The following is a 27,095-nucleotide window of genomic DNA, read 5'->3' as shown; positions in this document are numbered from 1 at the left end:
GCACGCCTCGGACGAGTTTCGCCGCGTGCGTCATCGAGCGAAGGAGCGTCCGATCTCGCCGCACTGCGTTCAGTCTCGCGCTTCTTCTTTCCCGCTTTCTGCTCGGAAGAAGATGAACAGCAGCAGCAGGAGAGGGGAACGGCGTTTCCTGTGCCGTCCTCTCGTTGTTGCGTATTTGATCAGCCGTGCATGACTGCGTCCCCGCACGAAAATATGCGCACCGCCAGAGCACGCCTCTCCCCAGCTCCCTTCCTTTCGCGCATCGTTCTCGCTCCTCGGTATCTCTCAGCGAGGGTGAAAAAGTCACGCCTATCCCGCACCCCGAAGGGCAGCAAAGCGGGGGCTGTTGTTGTTGCAGAAGGAGCCCCCGGCTACCAGACACGCTGCCACTTATACGTGCGCGCCGCGTAATGGCCACCGCTGTCCGCTCTTTGACGCGATGCATCGCGCGAAGTTGATGTCACACGCCTCCCCGTCTGGGCGGCGGTAAAGCCACTTGGCGCAGTTCTCTCTCCCCATGACATCGGAAGTAAGCAGCCTGGCCATTGTGTTGGTGTCAACTTTCGAATCGCGGTGTGCACCCCGCAATTGTGCAGTCACGGTTGCATTGTGCAACTCGTGCACAAGTACTGCTACGCGCAGCTTCCAGTCGTACGTTCCGCGCGGAAAACCGCCTCTGCATTTTTTGAGATTGTTCCGCCTGTGGAATCTTTGTTGAAATGTCTGCCCAGTGTGGGCTCGCCTGAATTCGTTGGGCGTCGTACAGTGGAGGCACTCACTGAGGGCCTCGGGAAGACGCTCTTACTTTCTCGCCAGGCCTCGTGACGCTCCGTCCCATGTGAATAAGTTTATTATTGCGATGACAACTATATCCCTTTACTGCACAATTTTTTGTTTCCTCAAAATATTTTTCATGGAGTTGTAGGGAAGAATAACAGTAGCTGTACTGCCATGAAAACTAACTTTAGCGAATTTGTCTTGTTTGAATGTGCAGAAAAAGCGTATGTTGCGCATTTGCAACAACGTGCAAGTAAAGAAGAAGTTGAAGGTGAAAGACAGACTTAGTGCGATTCATACTCGGATGTTTATTTGCACTTGACAATCATTGGTGCACCTATGATTTAGTGTGGAACAAAAAGAAGCAATTGTACTTGCTTGTGCACCACAGGTGTTTCCCACACTTCGTGCAGTACGTGGTGCAGATTCCCGTGCAGCCAGGAAGCAATGCAGTGTTTTCACGTTATTGTCAAAATTTAGCACATAGAAGCACAGACGTAAGGCTGTGCCGTGACGACGCGACACGGCAGCGTGCAGGTGCACCGCATCCTTTTGAAAAAACAAATCGACCAGAAAACATTTTACACGCATATTGAATCGAAACGAATTTACACTCGTGGTTGTCGTCACTCCTGGAATGGTCGCTGCGTTCACTATCAGGAGGCATTGCTGAGCCATCAAAGCGTTTAGAAGCCATTTCACTTTTCCGAAGAAAATAAACCATGTACACGTTGTTGCATTTGCGCAACATAGCAACGTTCCGTCGCCAGGAACAAAATATTTCGAGATAAGCATGTTTTTTTCTTATTTACAGAGTCAGGAGGATGTGGAGCTTAATGTAAGAATTTTTTGGGGCTTTGGCTTATGGAGAAATACATTTACAATCACTGCTCGCGGGTGCCCGCAGCCTCCACCAGGGGCGCTATAACGTAAAACTATTCCAAACTTTTCTATCCCATTTCTGCTATCAGCCCTCTGCGATTGGTCAAAAACTTTTTTCGACCAGCCCCACTTCACATGTCTATCACGCGACGTCACGAAAACAGCAATACCTCCCCACCTGATATGATGTGTACACACTGGTTATGCATGATTTGGCAAAAAAAGAAGAACAGTTATTTCTGATTCGACCCCTTTTCGCCATTAGCACTCGGCTATTGGTAAAAAGTTTTCGGGCTGCACCCACTTTACCTGCATGTCACGCGACGTCACAAAACCGCACAAACTCACCGCGTCAAATTGACGTGTACGCGATAAAGATGCATTAATATGCCGAACAAAACTGAATTTTTTTCGGAATAGCCGCAGGCTGCCCCGTTCCGAAAGGAATAAAAGATGACTGCCGCCGATCGCTGAGACGCTGGCTAATCGCACCTGCCGGAGAGCATGGGTGTATTTGCGTATAATAAAACTTCTTGCGTGACCGCGTACCGTTTTCAAGAACTTTCGGCACGTTTACTACCTCAGTCTGCTAACGCTTCTTTACTGAGGGTCAGTTTTAGCGTTATTCTTAAGCTTCCGTTGCATGCCGCCGCGATTTTCGACCAGCCATCACAAGCTAAGTAAGGGAAGGCCGACCAATCGCAGACGCCGGCACCACCTTCTTCATCCGGTTATCGATTTTCAGTGCACTGGCTCTGCCCCAGTGAATCCCTCTACACTTGACCGTTCTCCTCGCCTCTTGTCAGCCAATGACATACGACAAGCCGGTCAGTGTAGGCAATGTTATTCGTTTTTCAAGCAAACAAAAGTGACCTCCTATGAACGAGGAGAGCGTTTGATTGGTCTGTTCAGACAGCCCTGCGGGTGACCGCCCGGTGCTTGCGTCGGTGGTTACGCAAATTTGACGTCAGGAAATTGGAATAGAAACATATTGGAATAGTTTTACGTTATAGGGCCCCAGGTTTGTTTTGGTAGAAGGTGCGAAGGATGAGCACAGATGGCAGCATAAAGGGGCGCGTTTTTTAGACGAATGTTGCGGAAACGCAACAACGCCTACAGGCAGCTTTAAACGGACTTTGCTTCTGGGTTTAACGCCGTTCATCGGAATGTTGCGTAAATGCAACGAGGTGCAGTAAAGGGATATGGACACTCCTGGCTCATTTTTGTCGTAGGCATCGGCGTAATGTTCGGCATAAAGTTCAAGGACGATAACATCATCGCCGCTCGCCATATGCTGTATGCGCGAGGGAAAGCCTGCGAGGGTGAGCCGGCAAGGGCGACTCAGTCTCACGCGCGCAAGGGAGGAAAACGGGGAGGAAGCCCGCCGTCTTCCGTCGCACGCAAGACTCCTGGGGGAGGGGAGAGGGGAAGGGGGCGCTCTACTCCGGCGGCTGTTGCGCATGGCACGGCTATGGCTTTCTAGACACCATAGCACGGCCGCGCTGACCATATCTTGAAAGCGATGTGCGATGGAGACAGTGTGCTGTTGTGCCCGGCGGTCCTTCAGAGCGGGGGATGCCACCCCAGCGACATGTAGTTGTCGCGCTTCATCATTCATTTCAAGGCAGCTCGCTTGAAGATAGCAACGTCGTCTCACCTGACCGTCACGAAGAGCCCATCAAGGCTGTTATGGTCGGCCGTTCACTCTGCGACAAAACTCCGGTCACGGATTAAGGGGAAACGAGCCCACGGCCTCGTCAAATGGGATGTTGAACGTCCACGCCGGAGACGAGGTCTGTGCAAGGCTACGATTCTTCACACCTGTCAGCCGCACTAATTGGCGCGGCCACGCCATAGACGGAGTCAGTGTACGATCCCAGTTCCCCTGCTTGCGCCCAGCGATGTGCGTGTGTTTCGACAAAACTCCCGTCGGAGGGAAAGGGCAACAAACCTCTGGATTGGTGTGACAAGAGGTCATCGGTCTTTTGACACCGGATTGATGGAAGCGACTGAACAATGACGACACAGCTAGGGCTTAAAAAGCGGATCCAGACGGCTGTGTGGAGAGGAGGGGGACGCTCGGAAACAGAGAGACACTCGGACATGCAAAGACGCTACCATAGTGTGCTCCGATAGTTGGAGCCGTATTGTAAAACTCAACCATGTAATTTTTTAAATATAATCCTTTTTTTTAAGTTCTCTTAAACGTCGCTCGGAACCCTTTCTCCCGGCAGCTGGCACGGCACGTTCCATGGAAACTCCGTTGGCCGCACAGACTCCCGACTTCACAACAGTGCCGAGTGTTGATAGCTTCGTGTTCGCTGTTTTCGCCTCGTCGAAGCGAGAGGCAGCACGAAGGTCAATTCGTTTGCTGGTGCTGCTGCTGCGCTTCCTCACTCCTGCGTTTTCACAGCGAGTGTTCACGCTCGTCGAGTGAGGTGTGTTCATGTTTGCTTGGGTGAATGTGACAACATGCTTGTGAATTTAGTTAGTAACCGAATGTTTACAAGTTTATACGGTCGATAGCACTACTACCCGTACATCGTATAGCTGTCTACTAATTTGCTATCACAATCGATGCTTCGCCTTTCGGGTGAAACTGCGACATTTTTTCTTATTTATTTGTTTATTTACTTCACATTACTTTTTGCTGTAAATTGGCGAGAAGTTAGCCTCTGGAAATTTTGCTGTTGGAGCACATTTCTATTGATTTGTCCGCATTCAGTTTTATTTTGCTACATTGGCAGTGAAGTTTTGAGACGCAGATGTCATGCCGTCTTATATCCCTGCGAAGTCTGAGGACACTCACAGGAAGGACGGCATTTTTCATTGGAAATACAGTCGTGAATTACGTTGATGTATTCAAGAAAGTTGTGAAGGAGTTGCTGAACGGGGCTTCGAGGAAATCGCCCGTACAGCAGGTTTCATGGAAATCAAGAATCGCAGTTGTCGTCTGCCGTGGTCCTTAGTGGTAGTTACGAAAGTTTCGGACGCCGTGCGAGTTGAGAGGAAGCTTTAGCTCGGATGGTCCTGTTTAAATGCATGTAAAAGTAGAATTCGTTTTTCTCGGCAACCATTGCACCAAATTTGACGAGGTTTGTTGCATTTAAAAGGAAAATTTGAAATCTAGTGACCGTTGGTTTCGCATTTCTAATTTATATCGTCAGTTTTTTAAATAAGAATTGGCAGTAATCGCAAATTTTCAGAAAACGAAACTGTCAAGCTTACAACTCTGTAACTTGGCAATGAAAAATGATATCACAATTGCGTAAATTGCATTTAATAGCAAATCTAAAGCGGACAAAATTGATATGTTACACATGAATCTAAACAAATTAGTAATATTGAAATACAGCTTTTGCAGAATCCTTGTAAACAACGTAACGAATTCACGCAACATATTGAATTTGTACGCTTTGAATAATCTAATGGATGCCGTTTACAGAACCGCGGTATCTGTTCAATATGCGGCGCTATTAATTTGCAAACTTCGTGCTTCTCTATTTCACGAATTTTTGAAATTTTTTTTAACAAAATTCAGGCACTAAATAGAAATTGCACTTCCGAAAGTCACTAGAACTTACCTTTGTCTCTCGAATGCAACAAATTTCAGTAAAATCGGTCCAGGGGTTATCTCAGAAAAGCGTTTCTTTGTTTTACATGTATTTGAATAGGGCGCGTCAGAGTAGGGCCAGAACCAAAGCTTCCTCATAGTACTGTAAGGATTGGGAGGTCGATTCCACCGCTCGTAACCAGTTGTCAAGATTGGAGTCGGGCATGAATTAGATGGTAGCTGGCTCATGCCGTCGTCCAACTTATCCACGCTAAGGGCGTTGTTGAAGGGAAGGACTGCTTCTCATCGAGAACGAGGAATATGGGTTTATTTACAGTATCTACATAAGGACGTTGCAGTCCTTATGGCATGAGCCTTATGGCATCAGCCGTTACGGTCCCCAACCGAGGTCAGACAGTCTTCGCAGAACTCGGGGCTGATGTTAGGATTGGTGCGTGGGAAGGGGCCTCAAACTACGTTCCCTCGGGCACTCCCTTGCTCACAGTAGACCGGGTCGGCGGTGGCGTGTTCCGACACAAAGCCTGGTTCGTCGAACTCATCTCGGCAATCCCGCGACTCAGAGTGGCGGACGCGACGTATTGTCCTTGGCACACAGTAGACTTACTGACGCCGTTCGGCTTTCCAGGAAAAGTCGACGCCGCTGTCGCACCTGGCTGGCAAAACTGGCACCTCAGCGGGCCGTTCTTAACAGCACCGTGTCTGTGACGTTCTCATTTCGTGACGACGTCGGTTATAGCGTTTTACGTCCTTATTTGGAAGGGCGTCCAGGGTGGAAGTCCGTGCCTCGGCTGTAACAAGCGACCGTGCCAGCTTCAATATCACAAATCAGTGCTGCCGAATCCCGCAAGACGGAGATGGTGCCAGGGAAGGGAAAACCGTCGGCCACCCGAACGTAGCACGAAGCTACAAGGAAACTGGCGGGTTTCTCAGAGAGAAGGCTTCGCAGTTCGTCATTTCACTCGGGGAGGAGAGAAATGAGAGCGAACCCAGCCACACGGCAATGTGATTCGGGTCGCGTTTGAATGTGACACGAAGTGCGTCGACTTGACATCGACTCCTGGTTGTTGTTATAGTGCAGGCGTCTCCCGAAAGCGCTCACGGCGGCAGATGGGGCGCGGGCAGCTGCGTCGTCGCGAACCCTTTTGTCGCGTGCGCGGCGGACCGCGCGGCCAGGCGCACCTGCGCCGGTTCGCGAGGCGATTCGCGCTTTCCGGTGTTGTGAACGCTCGGCCTACCTGTTCCTTCTTCATTTCGCTCGGATCGCGGCGACGTCTCATTTTTCTATCTCGTCGTTTGACGGGAATCGGGCACTGCAGCTGCCCCTGCGGGCTTTGGTTGGAATACAGCTGCTCGTTGGCGGGGCCGTTGCCAGTCTGCGACGCTGTGACGCACCACGTGCGAGGTGGTGCGCCGTTGCTCCGACGTACCTCACTTGGCGCTTGCTCTTGCTGGAAAATTCATTAAACTCGATCGCGGCATTCTTTTCGCACTCTGTACCTGCAGGACATTATTATTATTATTATTATTATTATTATTATTATTATTATTATTATTATTATTATTATTATTATTATTCCCTACTCTATATTATTCAGAATTAATGTTGCCGCTGCTCGAGTACTGGCAAGAAAAGATATAATGTCGCCCGCCCTGTGGTTCCCCGGCTTTGCTCGAAAGTTTGTCTTCGCGTAATTGCAGCATGCCCTAGATCAAAATTTACCATCTAGGAAATACAACAAGCTGTACGGCTCGAGCGCGCGAACCCCTGAAATAGCCGCCAGCGGGCTTCTCTGCATGCTCTTTCGTTTTTCTGTTTGTTTCTTTTTCTGCGTCCCCCTCCCCCCTCCTTGTACATGGAAGCTCACCTGAACAGATTCTCCCGGGTCGTAGAACAGCAGTTTCGTTTCGTTAGCGTTTACACGGTCAAACAGCAAAACCACGAGCGCCCTGTGCAAGTGCCCGAGCGCAGCAGAGAGAGCCAGGAAGCGTCGTCGTCGGGTGAGTGAAAGTTGACCGGCGTCACGGCGCCTAGCCTCCGAGATGGTCGCCGCTCGGACGTGTTGTGCGTCGGGCTCCCCTGGCGGAAGCTCAATGGGGCCATTATATTTCCCACGTATGCGCGCGCTCCAGATTCGCGCCCGGAATATACGTGGACGTCGGGAGCGCGGTTTGTTTCTCTGCGCTTTCCAGCGGTGCGCGAGAAGTGCTATGCAGGCACCCTTGGAGCAGTTCTGGTGGCATCCTGAGGCTACGTATTGACAAATTGCAGCGTGGAGAAACGTGGAAGAAGCGACGAGGCAGACCAAGTCGGGCAGACGAGCGCTAACTGCCGAGAAATGTTCATTTTCAGCGACCCCTGTTTATACTCATCGCCGTTACACATGCACAAATCACTTCCTTAGAAAGGCTAGCTCCTTATCTGACAGGATGGGGTACTCGCACACCCAGTACCCAGTCGCGAAGTCCTTTCTGCCTTAATTTTTTCACGTGCAAACTTGTCGCCCCATCTGCTGACAAATCTACGCCGGCCAAATAAGCGGTTCGCACGAACTGCAGTTAAATGCACGCCAGCTATCGGGCACGTCTTTCGTGACATTGTTCTTCCTTACATTCGTGACAAGCCCAGACAGCCACAACCGTAAGGTTGGGCGCGTTTTATACAACACCGCTTGTTCCGTCACTTCCAGCATTGTCTTTTTATTCTTTTGCAACGATTCATTTAGTGCTCAAATTACTGTTGCCTGGGAATTCCGGATGTCACCCTGAATTCTAGCTCGCTCGTGCATGCGGGAAGTCAGCGCGCGCGCGTGTATAAAGAGATGATCGGCGAGCGGTTTACCAAAGCGTTAAATTCTCAACGGCAGGCGAGAGCTGAGCACAGCTCGCCACTATTTTCGCTCACACTTTACTGAAGAAGTTTCCAGGTAGTCTGAACATACGCTTACCCAATAGACATTTCATGTTCGTCTGTATACCTCGACCTAAGCGTCTGAACCGCCGAAGCACGATGACGAAGCGAAACATTAGAGAGAGAGAGAGATACATATTTTAGTCCACGAAGGATAGGAACGCATTTCTGAGGAGTCGTAGATGTTTTCGTTGCTAAAGATGCTCGCGGCCATGCAGGTTAATTTGAGCTCGCTTCCAGTTTCATTCTTAAGGTGGGGATATTTTAGGGTTAAGGTATTCTGCCTGTAATTACATATCTGGCTTCGGGTGATATATATATATATATATATGAAGCCGTTTTGTGTGGATATTAGTTCTTATATTGAAAAAAACAAGGAAAAAAAACGTACGTTAACTTAACAAACAAAATTGAGCGACCTTTATGAAGAATGAAGCACAGACTTTTCTCGCTCTGTTTAAAACCTGGCCGCATTCGTTTTACGAAATGACATCCTGGCATCCAATGCGAAAGTATACAGTACCGTCGGCGCGTAATATTTGCGGGATGTGCGATCCGCGAAAGTTGAATTTGCGAACATTTATAGGCATCCACGCATCCTGTAATAGCACACAGCGTTCCCAGTGTACACATGAAATTAACAGAACTGCACTATTCTACTAGCGCGAATCAGAGTCTTTGCCCCTATTTTTTGTTAGCCAAAATAAGGTACATACAGGTAATTACAAATATGGCGTACTATTCTACGTACTATTTTTCCACATAGTCCCCAAACCGGCTCAGGCATTTGTTCCATCTCAGCGCTATATTTCAGATGCCCCTGTCGTCAGTCAGCGACGCACGCGGTCTCCCCGAATGCTCATTGTCATGCAAGTCTTCACGGCCTTTTGCGAACTCACAACACCACCACCTGTCACTTCTCAAAGCGAGAGACCTTTTCCCATACGTGGGCTGCATTTCCCTGTGGGTTTCGATAGGCGTTCGTCCCTTGATCCATAGAAAAGGAATCGCACTTCGTTGCTCGTACGCTGTCGACGTGTGGAGGACAACCGCCAGCTTCGACAATAAACCTTTATTCGACAACTGGCAGCAGCGCCGTGCCGCGCAGCTACCGGCAGCTGAGGCCGGGCCGGTCCGAGAAAAGTCCACCGCTGGGAATGAGTGTGTTGACTTCGCATCTACAGCCGTAATTTGGGTTAAAAAAAGGCGGGGGAGGCGAAGACTTCCTTATTCGTCCTCTTAGTTGTTGCATGCGTACGGAAAACATGAAGGCGTAAACTAAGCTGATCACGTGGAAAGTCCTTGTGTTCTTTGATGTGATCATCTTAAATGGCTCCATTAGGAGTGTACACATGAACTTTCCTGGCTGCGCACAGAGGACGCTGATTCATTATTGGTATACTTAATCTGCATGCCTCAGAGTACACACACCATTTATGCCGATATATCTATACAACGTATCTAAAGAGTGTGCCGCTGCTTGAATTGATTATCGTAATCCCTGTGGTACTTGGCGTTCGCGCACTCCTTTCCTGCTCGACAGCATGCAGCTTCTGTACAGCGGGAGTTCTTGGTGGCAATACTGCGCGCTAAGACGACGTCTCCGCTGACCTTGGGCCATCCGTCATTTCACGCGTGCGAAGACGTAGATGCCAAAACAATGCACATTGTGCCTATAGCGCCAGGTGTATACCATACGTGCACATGTTTATGCCGTGGCAGGTATTCAGGAATGCATTGTACTTAATATTTCTTAATGAATGGTGGCTCGAGGGCATCTGCGACTTTGCTTTGACGCATGGTATACCTGCACTCGGTATTCAGCGCCGTTCCTTTGTGTACTTTTAATTTCTTGTCCCGGGCGTCTTTTGTCTGCGCAACGCAGACAAAAGTTGATTTGTCTCAACGACTCCCCAGTTGATTTCAGTATGTATGTATGATACATGCTGCTGCGTACGGCCTGCGTGCCGAATTGTTGTGGGAGCAGAAGCCTCCGTCAGGCCACATGGCCTTTAGCTTCTGCTTCCTTTCTGTTGTAAACAGGAGAAATAAACTCATTAATTCATTCAAAAAAAGAAAACACAAACGGACCATTCGCAGCCATTACCTGACAGCCTCGTCAGTGGGTCGCGCACAGTGACCCCTGTGCGTTGTTGTTTGTTGCCAGAGGCTGCGAAGTGTCGAGGGTCTCGCTGAGTGAACGATGCCGTAAGGAACTACGTAGCGCTTAACAGATGATAATCGAAGCGTTATGGCTGCTGAGGGCGCCGCTTTGTTGTCTGCGTAGTTTTGAGATTTAGTTAGAGGCAGCGTGCCATCGGTTGTCGCCGCGGACCCACGGCTGCCTCGTGCCATGGGTCCTGCTTCAAGCGTGGTCACCTTCTGACGTCACGACACATGCAACTCCGAGGAAGCGAAACTGAAACTGGTTCGACGTAAGCACTCGCGAAAAAGCACCGAAGATGCGTGCCGACGGCACTCTTTCCTGCCTGCGCCTTTCAAGTTAGCCAATTTCCAAATAACTGAACACGCAGTTAGTTACACTTCCTTGGGATTAAAACGGGTAACCTTATTTTACTCTTTAAAAGCCTGCCTTGCGTGGTTTCAATGGCCGCTTCCAAGCAGAGCTATTCCGTTCATTGCCGAATTCGCCACCGTATCAGCTTTGATCGACTCAAGAGAATTGGTCTGAATATGCCTGAATTTAGCGGTGTCCAAACTACCACTCCGGGAATAAACTCGTACGCTGTGCTTTCGGTCGGCCATGCACTTCGCCATGACGTCACATCAAGCGCGATGCTTCGTCCTGTATGACGTCTGGAATTCCGTTGACGTTTCGACGCTTCTGTTGGCCACTCATTCATTGCGGTGAACAGCATGGAAAACGACGCCGACAGGAAGGTGTCTCGCGCACGCGAGTTTCCCCCGCCGCTCCTCGCAGTTTAGCCGATCGGGTGAGCGCTGACATCGACCTGGACCGCAACTTGCGCTTCTGACGCACGTTCCTGGAGCAGGTGAAGTCGGCAACACAAAGCCACTAATGACGTCACAGGGATCTCGAAACAGTGTTCTCACTCTCCGTTTCAAGTTTGGTGCTGCTCGTGTGCTGCGCCTAAACGCATAACATCGGGAATAAAGTGTGCCATGTACTCCACAACATGGTTGTACTCGGGGCAAACTATAAAATAAATAAATGCAAAAGAAAAATGCGTGCTATATTTCGTCTTTATCCTGTCTATGGTATTCTTACGAACTTTAGAGTTCGCAGGTCGGCAGTCGTGCAGATTAGGTTCACCGGAACCAGGGAGAGCACTCGTGATAGTCTTTCTTTCTGAGAATTTTCTGTGCATATGTCTTGGTATGCGTGATAGACAAAATTGTTCTTACTTCTTTTTTTTTTTTGGTCGTTATAAGGTCGACTTATGTGGGAGAAAGTCTTAAATACGTCAAGGACACAAATTGCGGTTCGGCAAGGAACTCGCCGACGAAGCGCGTCTCCTTGCGTTCCGTCATATACTGGTTTTTGGTATTTCCGTGTTCCGTCCCAATGACCTGCATCACTATAAATTTTAGGAACGCTGTTAGTTCTCTTATACCCGTGCCACACGGGCACGGAAAATGGCATTAACTTTCTAGTGCCTTAAACTATCATTCGCGACGTATAGTGCGTTCTCGTAACTCACTTGGCCATCAAATGCGTACTCTCGTTCCCACTGTCTCCACATTCTGACGAGACTAAACGAATTCTTAATGAAGAACAATTAATATATTCTTCACTTTCCTTAAAAAGAAAAGCTCTTTTTCTCGTGGCGCATAGTGCGTTCTTGCATTACTACAACTCACTTGGCCATCGAATGCGTACTGTCGTTTCCCAGTCGTTACCGTGGTGACCACACTCTGGCGATATTAAACAACCTTGTAGGTAAAAACGACTAGTTTAATCTGCGCTTTTTTAAAAGGAGCTCTTTATTTTCGCAGAGATCATGCAGGCGATCTTGCCGCTGTACGCACGGCTGCAGCACTAATCGTGAGCACGTTAGCCAGGAGATGCTGTTCGATTGCACGGCGGCGACTCCTTCACTTGGTGGCCTCATACGGAAGCCTTCGAATTTCTCGACGATGTTTGGCCCGAGGAAGCACATGCGCCGCTACAAACTAGAGCGCATGGTCATAGTCTGCAGGACCGCTGCTTGAACGCTTTGAAGCTTGCGAGCGCCATTTTTCCTATTTTAATGCCTTGGCTACGCTATGGATTGGCCGTTCAGCTAGCCTCGGCTTCAACCATTTACGGCTCGGTGCAGCAGTGACATTCCTGGAGTAAACTACTTAAAATACGCCTATTAATGTTTTTACGCCATTTCTTAAACGTTTGCTCCCTAATTATAACTGTTTTATCGTAGTACGATTGGCAAGCAAACTTAACCGTTTCACTGCAGTTATCGCCATCGCGACGTTTAGTGTCATTAAGTATGCACGTGTTGTAGCGACCGAAATATAATTGTGATGCCTATATAATGGCAGAATTGAGAACAGCTAGCGCTGATATATGGGCTGTTGGCATACTACATGTCGCGGCGGAAAAAAAATCGGCAGTGGTCTCGTTGGTCTAGAACCGCGAAAGGACCAGACTGGAGCAGTTAAACAAACGCACCTGGTGTCCTCTGTTCATTTATGCTTGCTCCAACCGTTGCACGTGGGATCGCACATGTCGGGAGGTGCCCCAGTGGATGGCGGTCGCCGTCGTTTTCGCGGCACGGAAACCGGCGGTCGCCCCCCTCACCACCCCCCCCCCCCCCCACCTCGCACGTCTCGGCCCGAGGAAGGTCGGCTGTTTCGAAATCGAACACAGAGCGAGCAAGCGACGGGCCGCGATCTTCCCGCAACCGATGGCGGAAAGAGAGGTCTCATTTCTGTCGGCGTCGCTAGTGGGCTTCCGAGGTCGACCACCGGCGCACGAAAGCTGCTAGCTGCTTCACTGAAACCGGGCAGCGTCCGCCAACCAGGGACCGAATGCATGGAGCATTATCGCACGTGTGCCTCGACCTGTTGGTGTCGGGAGTCCAAACAAACACGCTCGAACAGTTTAACCTCGGCACAGGACGTTTGTACGGGGAGGGCACAGCGGGCAAGACCACGGCCGGGAGCTCGCAAGCGAGTCCCATCTCGAGCGGTGCCTTTCCTCGCCGTGGAAACGGCGTGACCTTTTCCGAGACGCCCCGGGCGACGCAGTCTGGTCGAAGCCAGATATAACTTCCGTTATGCGGTGGCCCTTTCCGTATCGTACTTTCCGTCGAGTGTCCCTCTCCGTAGCTGCTTCCATTCTCGACGAACGCGTTCTGCCTCTTCCTCCCGGCGGTACCGTACTTTCGCGATTATAAGCCTCGCGCTGTATAGGTTGCTGCGGCGGCATTCTTCCTTTCAGTGGTTGCTTGCTGGGCGAGTTGGCACATAGCATATTAGTTACACAGAGCCTGTAAACAGACGCAGGAACTTGAAGTATGGTTGCACATGGGACACAGCGTGTGCTCTGCACAGTTATAATTTTGTTTACGTAACCTTTCTTTTCGTCTTTGACAGATCGTGGAACCCTGCAATGTTACTGTTCGACAGTGTCGTGCGGATACGAATAATCGCCTAAAATCTTCATAGTGGTTCACCGTACCTCCTGTGGGGCTGTCACTGCTCATGGCGGATACGAATGGGCCATACAATTAATATATATTGTGACAGCGAAGGTCCTGCATTTGTACTGTGGACGACAGAACTGGCAGCCGTGTTCATTCGAGTCTCGTATCCGCGAGATCGCTACGAGAAGACCTTTGAGAGAGAACTCGGCATCAGCGCTCGATCCGCGCGGGTCGCAAGAAAGTGCACCTTCCCATTTTTATTATGATTATTTTTTTATCCTGCACTCACGCATAGACTCGACTGTCGTGTACCATTGCGTGTGATACGGCTTTTCTTTCGCAGTATAATGGCCGCTAGCCGCGAAGGTGGCTGCAGATTGTCGACCTGCGCGTTCTCTGCGAGTGCTGTCGCATCGGAGCTCGACACACTCGGCCACCGTCCCCTCACGGAACACGAAATTAATCAGGGGGTGTGCGAATATTCGAAAGTTTCGAATAACCAATGCCGTATTCGATTCGGCCCTCGAATCGAATAGTCCCTTTTCTGAAATGCGCAAAGTTTTCGAACAGTTTATTGGATTGCCAGCAGTGCATGATTAGTCATGAAACTGAAGCAAGAACGAATAAAATTTTACCACTACCGCAGTGAACATAAAGAACGGGAAGTTACGTGAGCATGCTGCGTCTCTCCAGACTCTTCCAGCTAAACCGCAGTCACTCGCGCTTAAATTTTGCTCAGACGTCACAGTCAGCGATTATTATTGTTTGCTATTATCGGTCCTTCCGTGTTTTAAATGGAAGGACCCTGGTATTATCAATGCTGTAACAGTGTGTTGTCGTGGGATTAACTCTAAATACGCTTCCATTGCAACAATATTTGATATATTAATAGCGGCACCATACTGCAGCGATGGTTCTAGCTATAGAGATTAAGTGTTTTTTCTGTTTTTTTTCCCTCTACCATCGCTGCAGTAAACGCGCATTTCCGTTCACTCTCGCGGGTTTAGAGAGATGCTAACGGGCTGATAGGAAGGCCTTTCCAAAACTTCGCTCTGAAAATTCGCCACCGCGCATACTCCGAAGAAACCTGAGGAGGAAGAAAACTGCGCTGGCTGCGCGCGGAGCCTTGCAGAGGCGTGCTCGCAATTGCTCCGCCTGACCGTTTCCTTTCTTTAACCTGCTGGGATAAACGTGCGTACGGTTATACAGTTCATCGCAGCATGCAGAGGTACAACGCTAGCCCTCGAGTAAGTTCACTATGAAGTAGGGAAAACTCGAATAGGGCTTATTACAGAGAAATAATCACGTCACCAATCGTTTGATGCAGTAGATAGCATCATTGGATACGGAGTGAACTTACTCGAGGGCTAGCGTTGTGATGTGCATTGTAAATACAAACGCTTGTTAACATAGCGAATACTAGAATGTCAGTATTACTATATATTAATGGAGAAAAAATTGTGTTCATTATTCGAAAACTATTCGAAAGGTATATTGGATTCGCTGTTAGCACTATTCGATTCGTATTCGATTCGGTTTCGAACATTACTATGGCACGCCCCTACGGACTTTCTATCCTGGTGCCAAACGACGCCGGCCCGAATGGTTTTAGTTTTGATGAAGCATCGGAATTGCACGTCAGGATGTTATTGTTTGTCAGACGCCTCACCGTGTGTAAGCTGACAGTTCCGGTTCGTTTATTCCGAAGGGGTCTGTGGACAAGCGCGTACGGGAAGTGGGTGGCCTCGTTCTTCACTTCATATATATATTTTTTAATTTTGTCGATTTCTATAGCGTGGCTTCGCCGAGTGATTGCGAATGAAACGACATACTTTATGGCGGACGGTGCAAGAGTGCCGAAGGGCAGAAAGGTCGCCTTCCCCGTGCCGCATAAGGTTAACGGGGTAGTGTGATTAAAGAGTGCTGCTGACGTCACTGTTTTCGGAGAGGCTAGCGAAGAAAAGAGAGCTCGTCACGGTTTAAAGCGATTACCGGTGGTATTCACTCCTGCAGCTCCCTCGAAGTATGCGTGACGCCATAGCGGCGATCGTGTGAAGTACTGCAAATCATATTGACCGCAAAGAAGACGGGGACAGAGGAAGAAAACACATAAACAGCACAGGCGGTATTCCTCTGTCCCCGTCTTTTTTGCGGTCAATATGATTTGCAGTAAATACCAACTAGGCCAAACTGAAGTTCTTCGTGTGAAGTACCACACGCACGCACGCACGCACAACAACAACAACAACAAAAAAAAAAGAGACAAGCCTTCCGCTCCGCGAGGGCAACTGTTGTTCGAGAGAATTGTCGGGCGTGAGCGTTTACGTCGTGCCGGCCGGCAAGGGAATTCCGGTCGCCGACGGAAAAAGGCTCGGCGCGTGCAAGTCCCGGGTCGGACTGGGAGCCGCGGGTGGAAGCAGGGCCCCGCGTGCGCGGCGGGTGAGCGATCGACCCACTCGGCTTTCGATCGCAGCGGCGGACGACGTCTGCCATTCCGAGGGCGGCGCTCTGTCGTGCCGTGCCTTTGAAACGCGCGCGCATGCCCGACGGGGCCTTCCTTCGGCCCGGCGACGCTGATCGGCACGCCGCCCTCGTCCATTGCGGGCCACTGGGGCGCCGCCTGCTTTGGATGGATGAATGGATGGAAGGTAGGAGCGTCCCCTTTGAGACGGGGTGATGTCAGTTGCCACCATGCTCCGCTTTTTATTTTGCCTTTTGTGTTTATTTGCCTGTTCTGTGTGTTATTAAAATTCTCGATTTTCTTTAAATACGTCTTCCTACCCATTTAACCTTATGTCACCTCTCTGCTTTTGAGCCACCAAGCCTCCAATCGCCTTTTGCTAATTTCCACCGCATATTTATTTACATGAGTATTATTATCTCTGAACCCTAGGGCCTCAGGAAGCGTGACTGTGGCCGCATTGACATCGGGATTGATACCATCACATTTTAGTATGAGGTGTTCTATTGTTTCTACAGATTTACCACACACAGTACATGTGTCTTCTTCGTTGAATTTGTTTTTATAGCTCCGCGTTCTAAGACATCCTGACCTAGCTTCAAAGAGAAGGGCACTGCCTCTTGAGCTATCATAAAACGCTTCCCTCCTGATCTGCTGTTTCCAGTCTCGATATAGTTCAACACTATGCTTCTTTTCCGTTGAATTTATCAAATTTTTAACTTCCGCGTTTTTAACCTGTCGTTTAATGCTCTGTCTTTCTTCGTCCTCGTGTCTGGCATACTTACTGGTTAGCTTCCTAGTTCTTTTCCGCCATTGTGAGTCAACTTTCTTTCTGTATAGGTATTTAAATACCTTAGCTGCCCACCTGTTATCGTCCAATTTCCTCAGGCGTTTTTCGTATAGGATTTTACTCTGAGCTTCCCGTGCTTCGAACGATGCCCAGCCCATATCCCCCTGTACTGCTTCGTTTGCGGTTTTCCCGTGGGCACCTAGTGATAATCTTCCCACAGCTCTCTGATTTACTTCGTCTCGACTGAACCTCTGCCCTTAAACACAGGACCGCATTCCCGAAAGTAAGCCCGGCACCATTACTCCCTACCTAATATCTCTCAGTACCTCATACCTGTTGCACCCCCACAATGCCCCATGCTTCATTATCCCGGCACCTCTTCGCCCCTTTTGCTTAGAGAGACTGTTCGTGCTTTTCCGTGTACATCAGCCCTTTGTTTATCCATACCCCGAGATATTTGTATTCGGCCACTCGGGGTATTTCGTGGCCTTGTATTGTAACCTCCTGATCAGTTGTATCGTTGAAAACATCCCACCGGACTTAGCTGCACTAAAGCTGAAACCTAAACTGTCTCCTTCGTCTCCACAGTAATTAACCAGAGTTTGCAAATCTTCCTGGCTCTCTGCTAACAGTATACAGTATCGTCCACATACATTAAACCCGGTAGTCGTTGCTCAACAACCTTTCCGCCTAATCTGTACGACAGATTATACCCTAGATTGCTTCGTTGTAACCTTCTTTCCATACTTGTCATATAAAGCATGAACAGCAGCGGTGATAGAGGACAACCTTGCCTTAATCCTTTGTGTACCTCGACAGTTGTCGTACTCCTAATTTGTCACGTACTCTTGGAGTGCACGTGAGAGCGCCCCTGTGGGCCGTGCTTGTGGAGGGGGCCCTTCTACTCTTTTTTGTTACTTTTCCTCGCAAGACATGTGCCATCGAGGTATTTGGAAATCTCCTCGGCGTGGCATTGTTGCATGCTTTTTGCACACATTTGGCTGGTATAAAGAACAGCGGATCCCCTAGGGAACCTTAGCCTTAAAGGCCGCCGAACACATGGTGCGCGACAAGGCAAATCGAAGTGACGAAAGGGAGGCGAAAGCGCATTTTTTAAAAACCTATTTGCGCGCCGGTCGTAGGGGAACATTTGCGGCTCTAAAATTTCTAAGAATGTCGCGTATATGTCCTTCCGAGCGAGGGGAAATTCATGATGAGCATATCTGATTGGATCTGGATGGATGGATGGACGGACGGACGGACGGACGGACGGACGTTATGAGCATCCCCTTTGGAACGGGGATGTGGGTTGAGCCACCAAGCTCTTGCTACTATACTGCCTAATGTACTACCTAGGTTAAACAATACAAAAAGAAAAAAAAACGCTATTAACTCCCACAACCAGATTTTCTGACCCCCTATTGCGAACTGTGCTTTCGTACGTCTCCGTTTTTTGTCGTTTCCCTACTTTTCTTCCACCAGTCCTCCAATCGGCTCTTACTAATCCCTATAGCGGACATGTTTACTTTTCCACTGCTCTCGCTGAACCCAAGGGCTTCAAGGAGGCCAGTGGTGCCTAAACCGACCGCTGGGTAGACGTCTTCACATTCTAATAAAACATGCTCCATAGTTTCCCTTGTTTTACCGCAGCAAGCACATGCTTCTTCTTCATTCTTACATCTCGCTTTATAGGTGCGTGTTCTAAGGCATCCCGATCTCGGATCTTTCATGATTTCGTTTTTGCTCTTAAGTAGTTACTCATGGCAGGTTTCTTTTCCATTGCCGCCACCCATGAGATTATTGCAGCCTCTCTGACTTTCCGCTTGACCTTCTTTGTTGCTGTGTTGCCCACCCTACAGGCCGCATACTTGCTGCTAAGCTCCCTAGTTTTTTTCCTCCACTATGAATCAATGTTTTTCCTGTACAGATACCTGAACACTCTCCCAGCCCATTTACTTTCTTCCATATTCCTCAGCCGTTCGTCATACTCAATTTTACTGCGAGCTTCCCTCACTTCAAAACTAGTCCAGCCCATATCACCCTGCACAGCTTCATTTGTAGTCTTCCCGTGTGAAGCGGGCGAGTGGCGCGCCACCTGTCGGGGCAGTGCCGTACATTGCGAGAACGGAGTCTTCTGTGTTTGCCGCAAGATTGCTCTGCGTGTGCACCAAGTGCAGAAGAAATGTAGCGGAAACGTACTTCGCTACTCATTTAACTGCAACTTATGTAATTTACATGCTCATAATTACCGATATACACCGCAGTATAACTTTCTACGGCACGTTTCTAAGGCAACACCGCATTCACTAGAGCCGCTTTTGTCCCGTTTTTGAACCATCGAACTCATGGCTGAGTGGTAGCGTTTCCGTCTCACACTCCGGAGACCCTGGTTCGGTTCCCACCCAGCCCATCTTGCAAGTTTTTATTTATGAATTGCCTTCCAGGATTTCTCGCTCACGGCCAACGCTGCCGACACCGGCTTTTCTGCGACACGAGCTCCTGAACACTGTCGCGTTAATAAATGGTTTCTCCTGGTTGAGGAGATTTGTGGATGCCACCCTAAAATGGAGATGCGCCAGTCGCATTCCGCAGTGTCGGCCACTGCCTCGCGGTATCCGCGTGTGCGCAGTGTGCACATTGGGTCGGGTGGTGGCGTTCTTTGTGCCACGCCACTTGACTCGCCACCCCCGAAGGATTGCGCAACGGCGGCCACCGCCACTGATGGCCGCGTGCACTCCGCTGCATGCGAGAACGCTGCTGCTTCCCTCGCTGCGCGGCGAAGGAAGCTTCGGCCGCGCCTTTGTTTGCCGCCATCCCTTCCTCCTCGCGGCCATTTTGGCTTCTCGTGTTCGTCGGCTTGTATTAACGGGCTCGTTATCCACTTCTGTTCTGTCTTCGAGAAAGCGGCTTCTTGCTGCGCTATTTTAAGTTTCCAAGCTCCTTGCTGGTTCATTGAGTGAGGCAGCTAGGCTCGATCGGCATGCACTTTGGAGCGATTTCTTTAGGTTCCATTTTATTTATTTATCTCGTTTCTTGTTTTATTTGAGATGTCGTATTTTTTCCTTAAGATGGCAGCTAAAGTAGTTTCATCTCTAATATTTGGGCCAACTCACCGGACTCAATTGACTGATTCCACAGACAGCCTCGTTTTAATCCACAGAGATCGAACGATCTACGCTTACAGCCTACGCATTTGTAACCCAAAGCTCAACGTGCTGCTTGATGTGTGCGTGCCTTTGGTCGCTTTCAACTCGGCCTTCAGTTTGAATGCGCGAATAATCCTCTGCAGGGCCATCGACAGGGTCTCACCGGAATCGCCTCGTATACCGATCTTGCTGCTGCTGATGATGGTGAGCATTTCCTTTGAAACAGGGTGGCGGCACAGCCCAGCTCTATCCATCGCCATATCGAATAAGAGTAGCCTCGCCCGACTGATCGCTTCCGAGTACACTTGTCCGTTTGTGCATGTCGCTGGTGTGGCCGGTCGAAATGTGCGCGTGAGCGAACCCGAAAGGAATGCCGTCCTCCGGAGCTGTCGTGTCCGAGCGGCAGCCGGGTACGCACGGCACGCCGCCTCTGCGGTTGCTCTCGGCGCGTCCCCATTTTGCCGGCGTCCAGCCGACGGGTGGGGTATACTGCTGGGCTCGCCTGCTTGCCGGAACGACCACATCTCGCACTCGTGTATGCCGTTTCTACGGTGACTTGCGTTAAAAAATATATATATTCTGCGCTTATACTGACGTTCTGTTGTCACTCAAGTTCGCCAACAAGATATATTTAAATGCGAAGCATCTCTTTTGCGTGCCCCACTCGCATTCCTGAATCTCTCTGACTTCGAAACTTCACCAACGTGAAGAACCCCATGGCTCTGACGCGGGCGCTGTGCCAGTACTGCCGCAACTGCATTGAGTTGTCCGAAATTCTCATAATATTAAATCCTTTCTTCAGTTATGTAAATTAAGTTTTGGAATTAAAGGCAACCGCTAGGGCCAGGGATCAGTTAAGCACTATTCACGAACCGTATGCAAATTTGGTATTAGGAAGATGCGTACATCGTGCTCTATTATACGGTGTACAAATGGATGAATTGTATCGTTATGTACCGTGATGCTGAAATGCTATCGCTTTCTCAGCGATAGTCAGACACTCTGGAAATAGGTAATAAAGCACCCTGACTACAGACGAATATTAATGGGAAAGTATTTGCGCTCCCCTGGCGGGAGCCTTGTTTACGTGCTTTCTTGAGTGGTCGGCGCCCTTTGTCACTTATTTTCACGATTCTTCCCGACCGTGCTGCATACGGGCTTCTGCAGAAAAGTTTATCCCCAGACACTGCTCCGACAATACATATTTTAGTCCGCATCGTTTGATAAGACACTTGGCACTCTTGTCTGCCTGGCTCGTCCGGGCTTGTTGGCAACGCTGCTTGGCTGCGGCAGATTGCTTTTCCGCGGAGTGGCGGCAGAAAGGACGCGCCCGGCGTCTGCGTAGCACTCCACGCGTCTGTGAAGGCGTGCGGGAACCGTGTATATATGGTAAACAAATATTACAAATTTTGTTTGCACTTCCGACAATTAGCTTCGGTGGTTTCCGCACTTCTTTTTCACGCCCAGCGGGGTTTTAAACGCCGTTTTAAAAGGCACGTATATAGTATACACGCACAGCGCTAACTTACAACAGGGGTAAGTTAGTGCTCTGTGTGCGTGCCACCTTTTTAGTGTTATTTAGTGCGGTGTAGAGTGCCTCGATGTATGCACCGCCTCCCGCGCTGTATTGGGGTGTCCTAATGTTGTGTGGATTATTGCGCCATCTATCAGCAAGTATGATATTGTCACGTGGTGGTGACGTTGAAGAACACAGTAGCAATACTGTGAAAGACAAAACTAACTTTTATTGGGCGAACCTGTGCCCACAAAAACAGGCTACGCTTATAGCACAACGATATCGGCGAACCCGGTCGGCGATCGTCGAAAATCTGATCAGCGGGTCAAGCGCGTCGGCTTTTATTCAGCAGTCGTCGAATGTTCCAGACTAATCGTTGGGACCCGCGTGCCTTCCACAAAGTTCTACACCATTCGCGTCACGCCATGGAATCAGATAACACAAAGTTCGGCGACAACAGACAGCGGATAGAAGCATCGATAACTTTCCAGAAACTTGGGATACATGTGGGCGCGTCCCGCGCTGTGCGATAACATTTGTTATGCGGCGAATCGTGGTCGCCCGATAAAGATAAGTACACGTTTCAATATACCAACTGGCCTGATCCAGCAATCCGTCTTTCACCTTAGCATACCATGTGGTACCGTACGGGCATTAATACTACATGTATGCGCAGCACGATCAAATTGCCGGAGCAGTGCGACCCGTGAGAACCCGGTTTCTTGTGGTCTCCGGCCCTCTCGCAGAGGCAGCAGAAGTGCCGCTAGGGTGCACACTGCGCGCACGATTCGGCCGAGTGCCTGCGAGTTGGCCCGTTTTCTTTCTCCGCGGCGGCCTCGTTGCCAAGCGGACCGCTGCCGACGGCGCCGTGTGCTGTGCCCTCGGCGAGTGTACCGTACGTACTACGTGCGCCAGAGATAGAACGCCATTGATACGTGGCGCGCCCGGGGCTGCACACGAACCACCTGCGCGTATCAGCTTTAGTGTGCCCTACCGGGAGTACTGTTCGCCATTCAAGTGACTTGGACCCTTACTTTGCGGCGTAAAGCTAAACCTTTTATTATTATCACGCTATAATTTCGCGTGCTTGGCCTTCGGGGGGCTATTTGGCGCCGCTCTTGGCCAGTCGCATACGTTTTTCCGTGTATTCAGATCGATAGAATCCGGGAGCTGGGTCCCATCCAAAACTTGCCGTGTGCATTTTTTTTTATGTGTCTTCTTCACTTCTTCTCTTGTAAATGAACCGGCAACTTTCCTTTCCTCGCTCGCCCGCGCACGCTGCAGTGTTTTCGCTTTATCTCCGTGTTTTGCGGCGCTCTGCAGTGGCCAGATTGTTTTCATGTGGAACACGCGGAAGCCGATCCTTTTTATTCTGTCAGCCCTGTATGATTAAAGTGGCAGCGTGACGAGCTATTGCTCGCGCCTCTCGGAGAAAATAATGCTATTGCCCCCCCCCCCCCCCCCTTTTACTTATTATTGTTATAATAGGTACGGCCCAGCAGGTTGTTATAGCTACAGGCGGACGTAGCCATGCGAACACACGCCGGCAATTCGCTTAGGTTTCCTTCAGCAAGAAGAACATTTTGCTGCAGCGCTGAAGGTCTTTTTTTTTTTTACCAATTGCTTCTCCCGATCGCCACAATGCAAGAAATGGGTCGAGATAGTTGCGCGGCAATCAACAGCTTCCCAGAGGCAGGTCTAGCAAATGCAACAGTAGTGCTAAAGACAAATAATGTTGGATGAGTTGGACATGTGCTTGCACTCAGCCGCGTGCACTACGAACGCAATAAACCGCACATCCGTCCCAGCAATATAACACTCCGTGTTGTCTTTCATCCAGCAAGTTTTACAGTGGAGCTGTTAGAACCTCGCTGGGTTTCTCTTGACGTCCGCAGTTTCGACGAGCTGGGGGAGAGAGAACTGAGAGATAGTGAAAGCAGAGTATAAAGGCGGAACCGCATGGCACGATTTCAGGCGCGTGGATGGTGGGACGCGCGCGTCATTTTGACGCGTGCGCAGCATGATCCGTCACGAAATCGCGCCGCCGCGTGCTGCTGCTCGGAGTAGAAAAAAAAAAAAACGTGTCGCGCGGCGCGACCGCCAATCAGAGTTCAGGTAAGTCACGTGGCATTTGGTCACGTGGAATTTTGGTTTTTGGTTTTGCCACCAGATGCCCCTGCTCTCTGCGCATCTCGACGGAACCTCTCTGGCGCAATTATTTTTTTCTCGGCAGAACTGGCGCGTGCGTCAAAAAAAGCACGTGCTACAGTGATTTCGTTCGCGCATCGTGTTCACCTAAAATGGACACAGCAACCTTCAACGAGGTCGTAATAACTGAAGTGGAGAAGCGTCGCGTCCTGTGGGACGTACGCGACCGCAATTACAAGAACAACATCAAACGGGACCAGGCTTGGCGAGCTATAGCAGATACCATCAGCGTAGACTGTATAGCAGATGCCCTCAGCATACCCCTTAATAATAGCAATCGCCTCTTCTGCTTCGTTGTAAGCGGCCGACACTCCATTTTCTATGTGAAGTTGCAAATACTCTTCTAATACACTATTGGCGGCGAGGAGTTACGGAGTCGCCATCTAGCGGAAGCGCCTCGCTGGCGTAGTATGAGGGATCACGCGGCGCGCCCCTCATAGGTTTTACTGTCAGCGCTCACTGAAAACACCACACGCGAGCTCTCCCGGACGTTTCTGTAAGTACTTTCGAAACGAGAGAAGTTTTTTACTGTCTAAATAATAATCTTGGGCAAACTGAAAGCACGCAATAATTTACAGACGCTATCTCTTTACCGAATACGTACAGCGAACGCCACTGCGCGCGGTCGCCGCGATGGAGTCTCCCGAACCGGCTTCTTGCGTGAAAGGTAGGTAAACGCTGAGAGCAAGCTATGTGAAGTATGTTCTTATAGTGTTTGTATAACTAAATGGAGCGTAATAGAACGAAGCCTCAATGCAGCGATCGCGTAGATTCGCAGCGACCGACTGCGCGTCTGCATGCTTGTCCGCGCACTGTTTCGCACCGTGCCATGAGCTTTAGGCCGCAGAATATGAGCATTTGACAGTATACAAGCAACCATTGTTGCGTGGGCGCTAGCAGAGCTGTTCAAAAATAATTTCATTGTAGAGACTTCGACGCTGTTAGATATGGAGCTGTTTCCTGTGCCTACTTCGAGTTCCCCAGACCAATCGAATCGCATCACATTCCAGAGGAGCGCTCGAGCAAACAAGTTGAAGGCCACAAGTTCACGTGCAAACAAGTTCGTACGCCGCCGGTAGCTATTCTCTGCTTGACTCTTCCAGAAAGCGAGGGGATAGCCCGGCACTGTTGAAAGTAGGTGGGCCCTCGGACAATGGAGCCCAAGCGTCCCCCTTCTCCGCCTTTGAAGAGCGCATTGCAAGTCTGCAAGGCAAGACCGCAAAGAGCCGCCGGGTGTGACACCGCGACACGGGCGCCAACCATTGGCCGAAAATGGCGTCATCTGAGCAGACTCTCCCATTGGCCGAACATGACGCGACTTCCAGTCCTCGAAGGGTTTAAAAGGAGCATTCCAGAGAGACCAGAGCATTCCCTGATCGACCTCTCTCGAACTTCTTGCCGCGGGCCGCAGCGTTCGAGTTGCTGCCGGCCCGTAATGACTGTACGACTGTTACTTGACTCTCACCTCTCTGTATATAATGTAAAATAAACCCTCCCAAGTTTGTTTTTCATCCCGAAGTCCGTCCTTCAACCCCTACAATGCCTACAGAGACTGTATTCTTTGACCTTTCAATATTATTTGTCGAGTTGCGTCGCACTGTATGTTTATCGGTGTTCTCAGCGTGCAATTTCCCGCTGCTCCTTTTTTTGTAATCCAGTGCATTAATTCATAACACAAACATGACCATATGCCATGCTTTTTTTAAATGTGCTTCTTACCGCTGCCTTTCCACTCCACTGAACTTGCCAGTATCCATAGCATCGACAAGTTCATAGACCAAACCGTCATGACATTAGTCGGGCAGCGGACTCGGGCGAGCGTCTCAGTGCGCGTTTTCAGAACATCGCAGACCGGGCGCCGTAGCAGAAATCTTCCTCGCGTCTGTGCTTGCTGCATACCCGAGTTGTAGCCAATGACTGTTTGCCGGTTTTATGTTTCGCGAGCCAAGCTTCACGCAGCTTCTTGTCCTGCGGCTACGTGTGAATAAGGCTGACACCGGCCTCCGTTACGTGCGTCCGGCCCTGCGGCACCGAGCAGTAGCCTACCATGTTGCGCGCCTTCAAAGGCAGCCACTACCTATTGTAGTGCTTTCAAGCGTTGTAAAGGAGACACTCGAAGCGGGAAAATTTCGCCACTAAATGAGGACCGCAGCGTACGAGGGAATTTAAACTCGTTTTCAGCTCGCTTCGGCGCTCCCGAAGCAGCCGACGCGGCCGCAATGTCCACGTGATCCCTCCTAGCACGTCACGCCGACGGTGGCGCCAGCTTTTCCAGTGGTGGAGCTCGAGGCCAATACCCATTGCACAAATCGACGGCTACAATGACAGTTTTTACTCTGCGTAGTTTATTTGTTTCACGCCGTCTGGCACAAGCATAGAGTTTCTCACTATAACACCTAGAGGGTAATCTGGCGCCACCGTCTATGGGAGTTTCTTAAGGGGGCACCGTGCCGTCATGGGAATGACGGTATATGTGTCTGCGAGGCTCGTGTTGGCTGGTGTTGTAAGAGGCTTTGTCTAAAACGTGGATATGGCTACGCAAATAACGAGTTCTCAAAGTAAAATCTTCATAAAATGTTTCCATTCACGCATATTCCATCTCTACTCACCCACGATGCATGACCAAGCGAAGAAAAGGAAGAACAGACGACCAACTGTTTCAAAGCGAGCGCGAACCTTGTCGTCTGTCCTCCAACTTTAGCGGCCTGCTGATACTTTTTACGTAACATGTAGTCGTACACACAATAACAAGTTCTCATAGTTGAACAAAACATGTTTTCGCGTAATAATAAAGCTAAAACAGCTTTTCACGTGCTGTTCTAGTAGAAAATAAATCATTGTGACAGACGGAACGGTACTTGCCAAGCGCGTCTTCAAGCTGTCCTGTCTCTACGAGAACGATGCCAATCCGAATCCACAATATACCGGCATTCCCATGCATACCACAGCGCAGCAGCGCCAGATTTCCCTCTAGGTAATGTAGTGAGAAACTCTATGGGCACAAGTATCAGATGACATGCGCCGCTAAGAACCGTTGGAGGCGGCGCCGACACGAGACACTAAAACTTTACGAGGCACCCTACCGTTGCACGTGGTATAAAGTCAGGTTCCAGTGACTTTACTGTTGTACTGAGCGCAGCGTCACTTCCGTCATGATGCGGAGAAGTGGCGAGCTACGCTCCAGACGGATCGGTCGGCACACCCAG

General features: G+C 49.8%; 1 protein-coding gene across 3 annotated transcripts in view; it reads left to right on the top strand.

Moving 5' to 3' along the window:
• LOC135904518 (coiled-coil domain-containing protein 50) overlaps positions 1–27,095 on the top strand; it is a 111,394-nt gene that overhangs the window by 30,996 nt on the left and 53,303 nt on the right. The window contains exon 1 of one of the 3 annotated variants that reach the window (XM_065435321.1): positions 16,293–16,416. The exons of the other annotated variants lie outside the window; for them this stretch is intronic. Within the exon in view, the coding sequence (XP_065291393.1) occupies positions 16,308–16,416 (109 nt within the window). The 5' untranslated portion in view covers positions 16,293–16,307. Of the gene's footprint in view, positions 1–16,292; positions 16,417–27,095 lie in introns of those variants that run through there. 3 annotated transcript variants of the gene reach the window in all.

Source organism: Dermacentor albipictus, chromosome 2 (assembly GCF_038994185.2).
Source record: "Dermacentor albipictus isolate Rhodes 1998 colony chromosome 2, USDA_Dalb.pri_finalv2, whole genome shotgun sequence".
Lineage (NCBI taxonomy): Eukaryota > Metazoa > Arthropoda > Arachnida > Ixodida > Ixodidae > Dermacentor > Dermacentor albipictus.
Note: the sequence above shows the minus strand (reverse complement) of the source record. Positions and strands in the feature narration are given on the sequence as shown.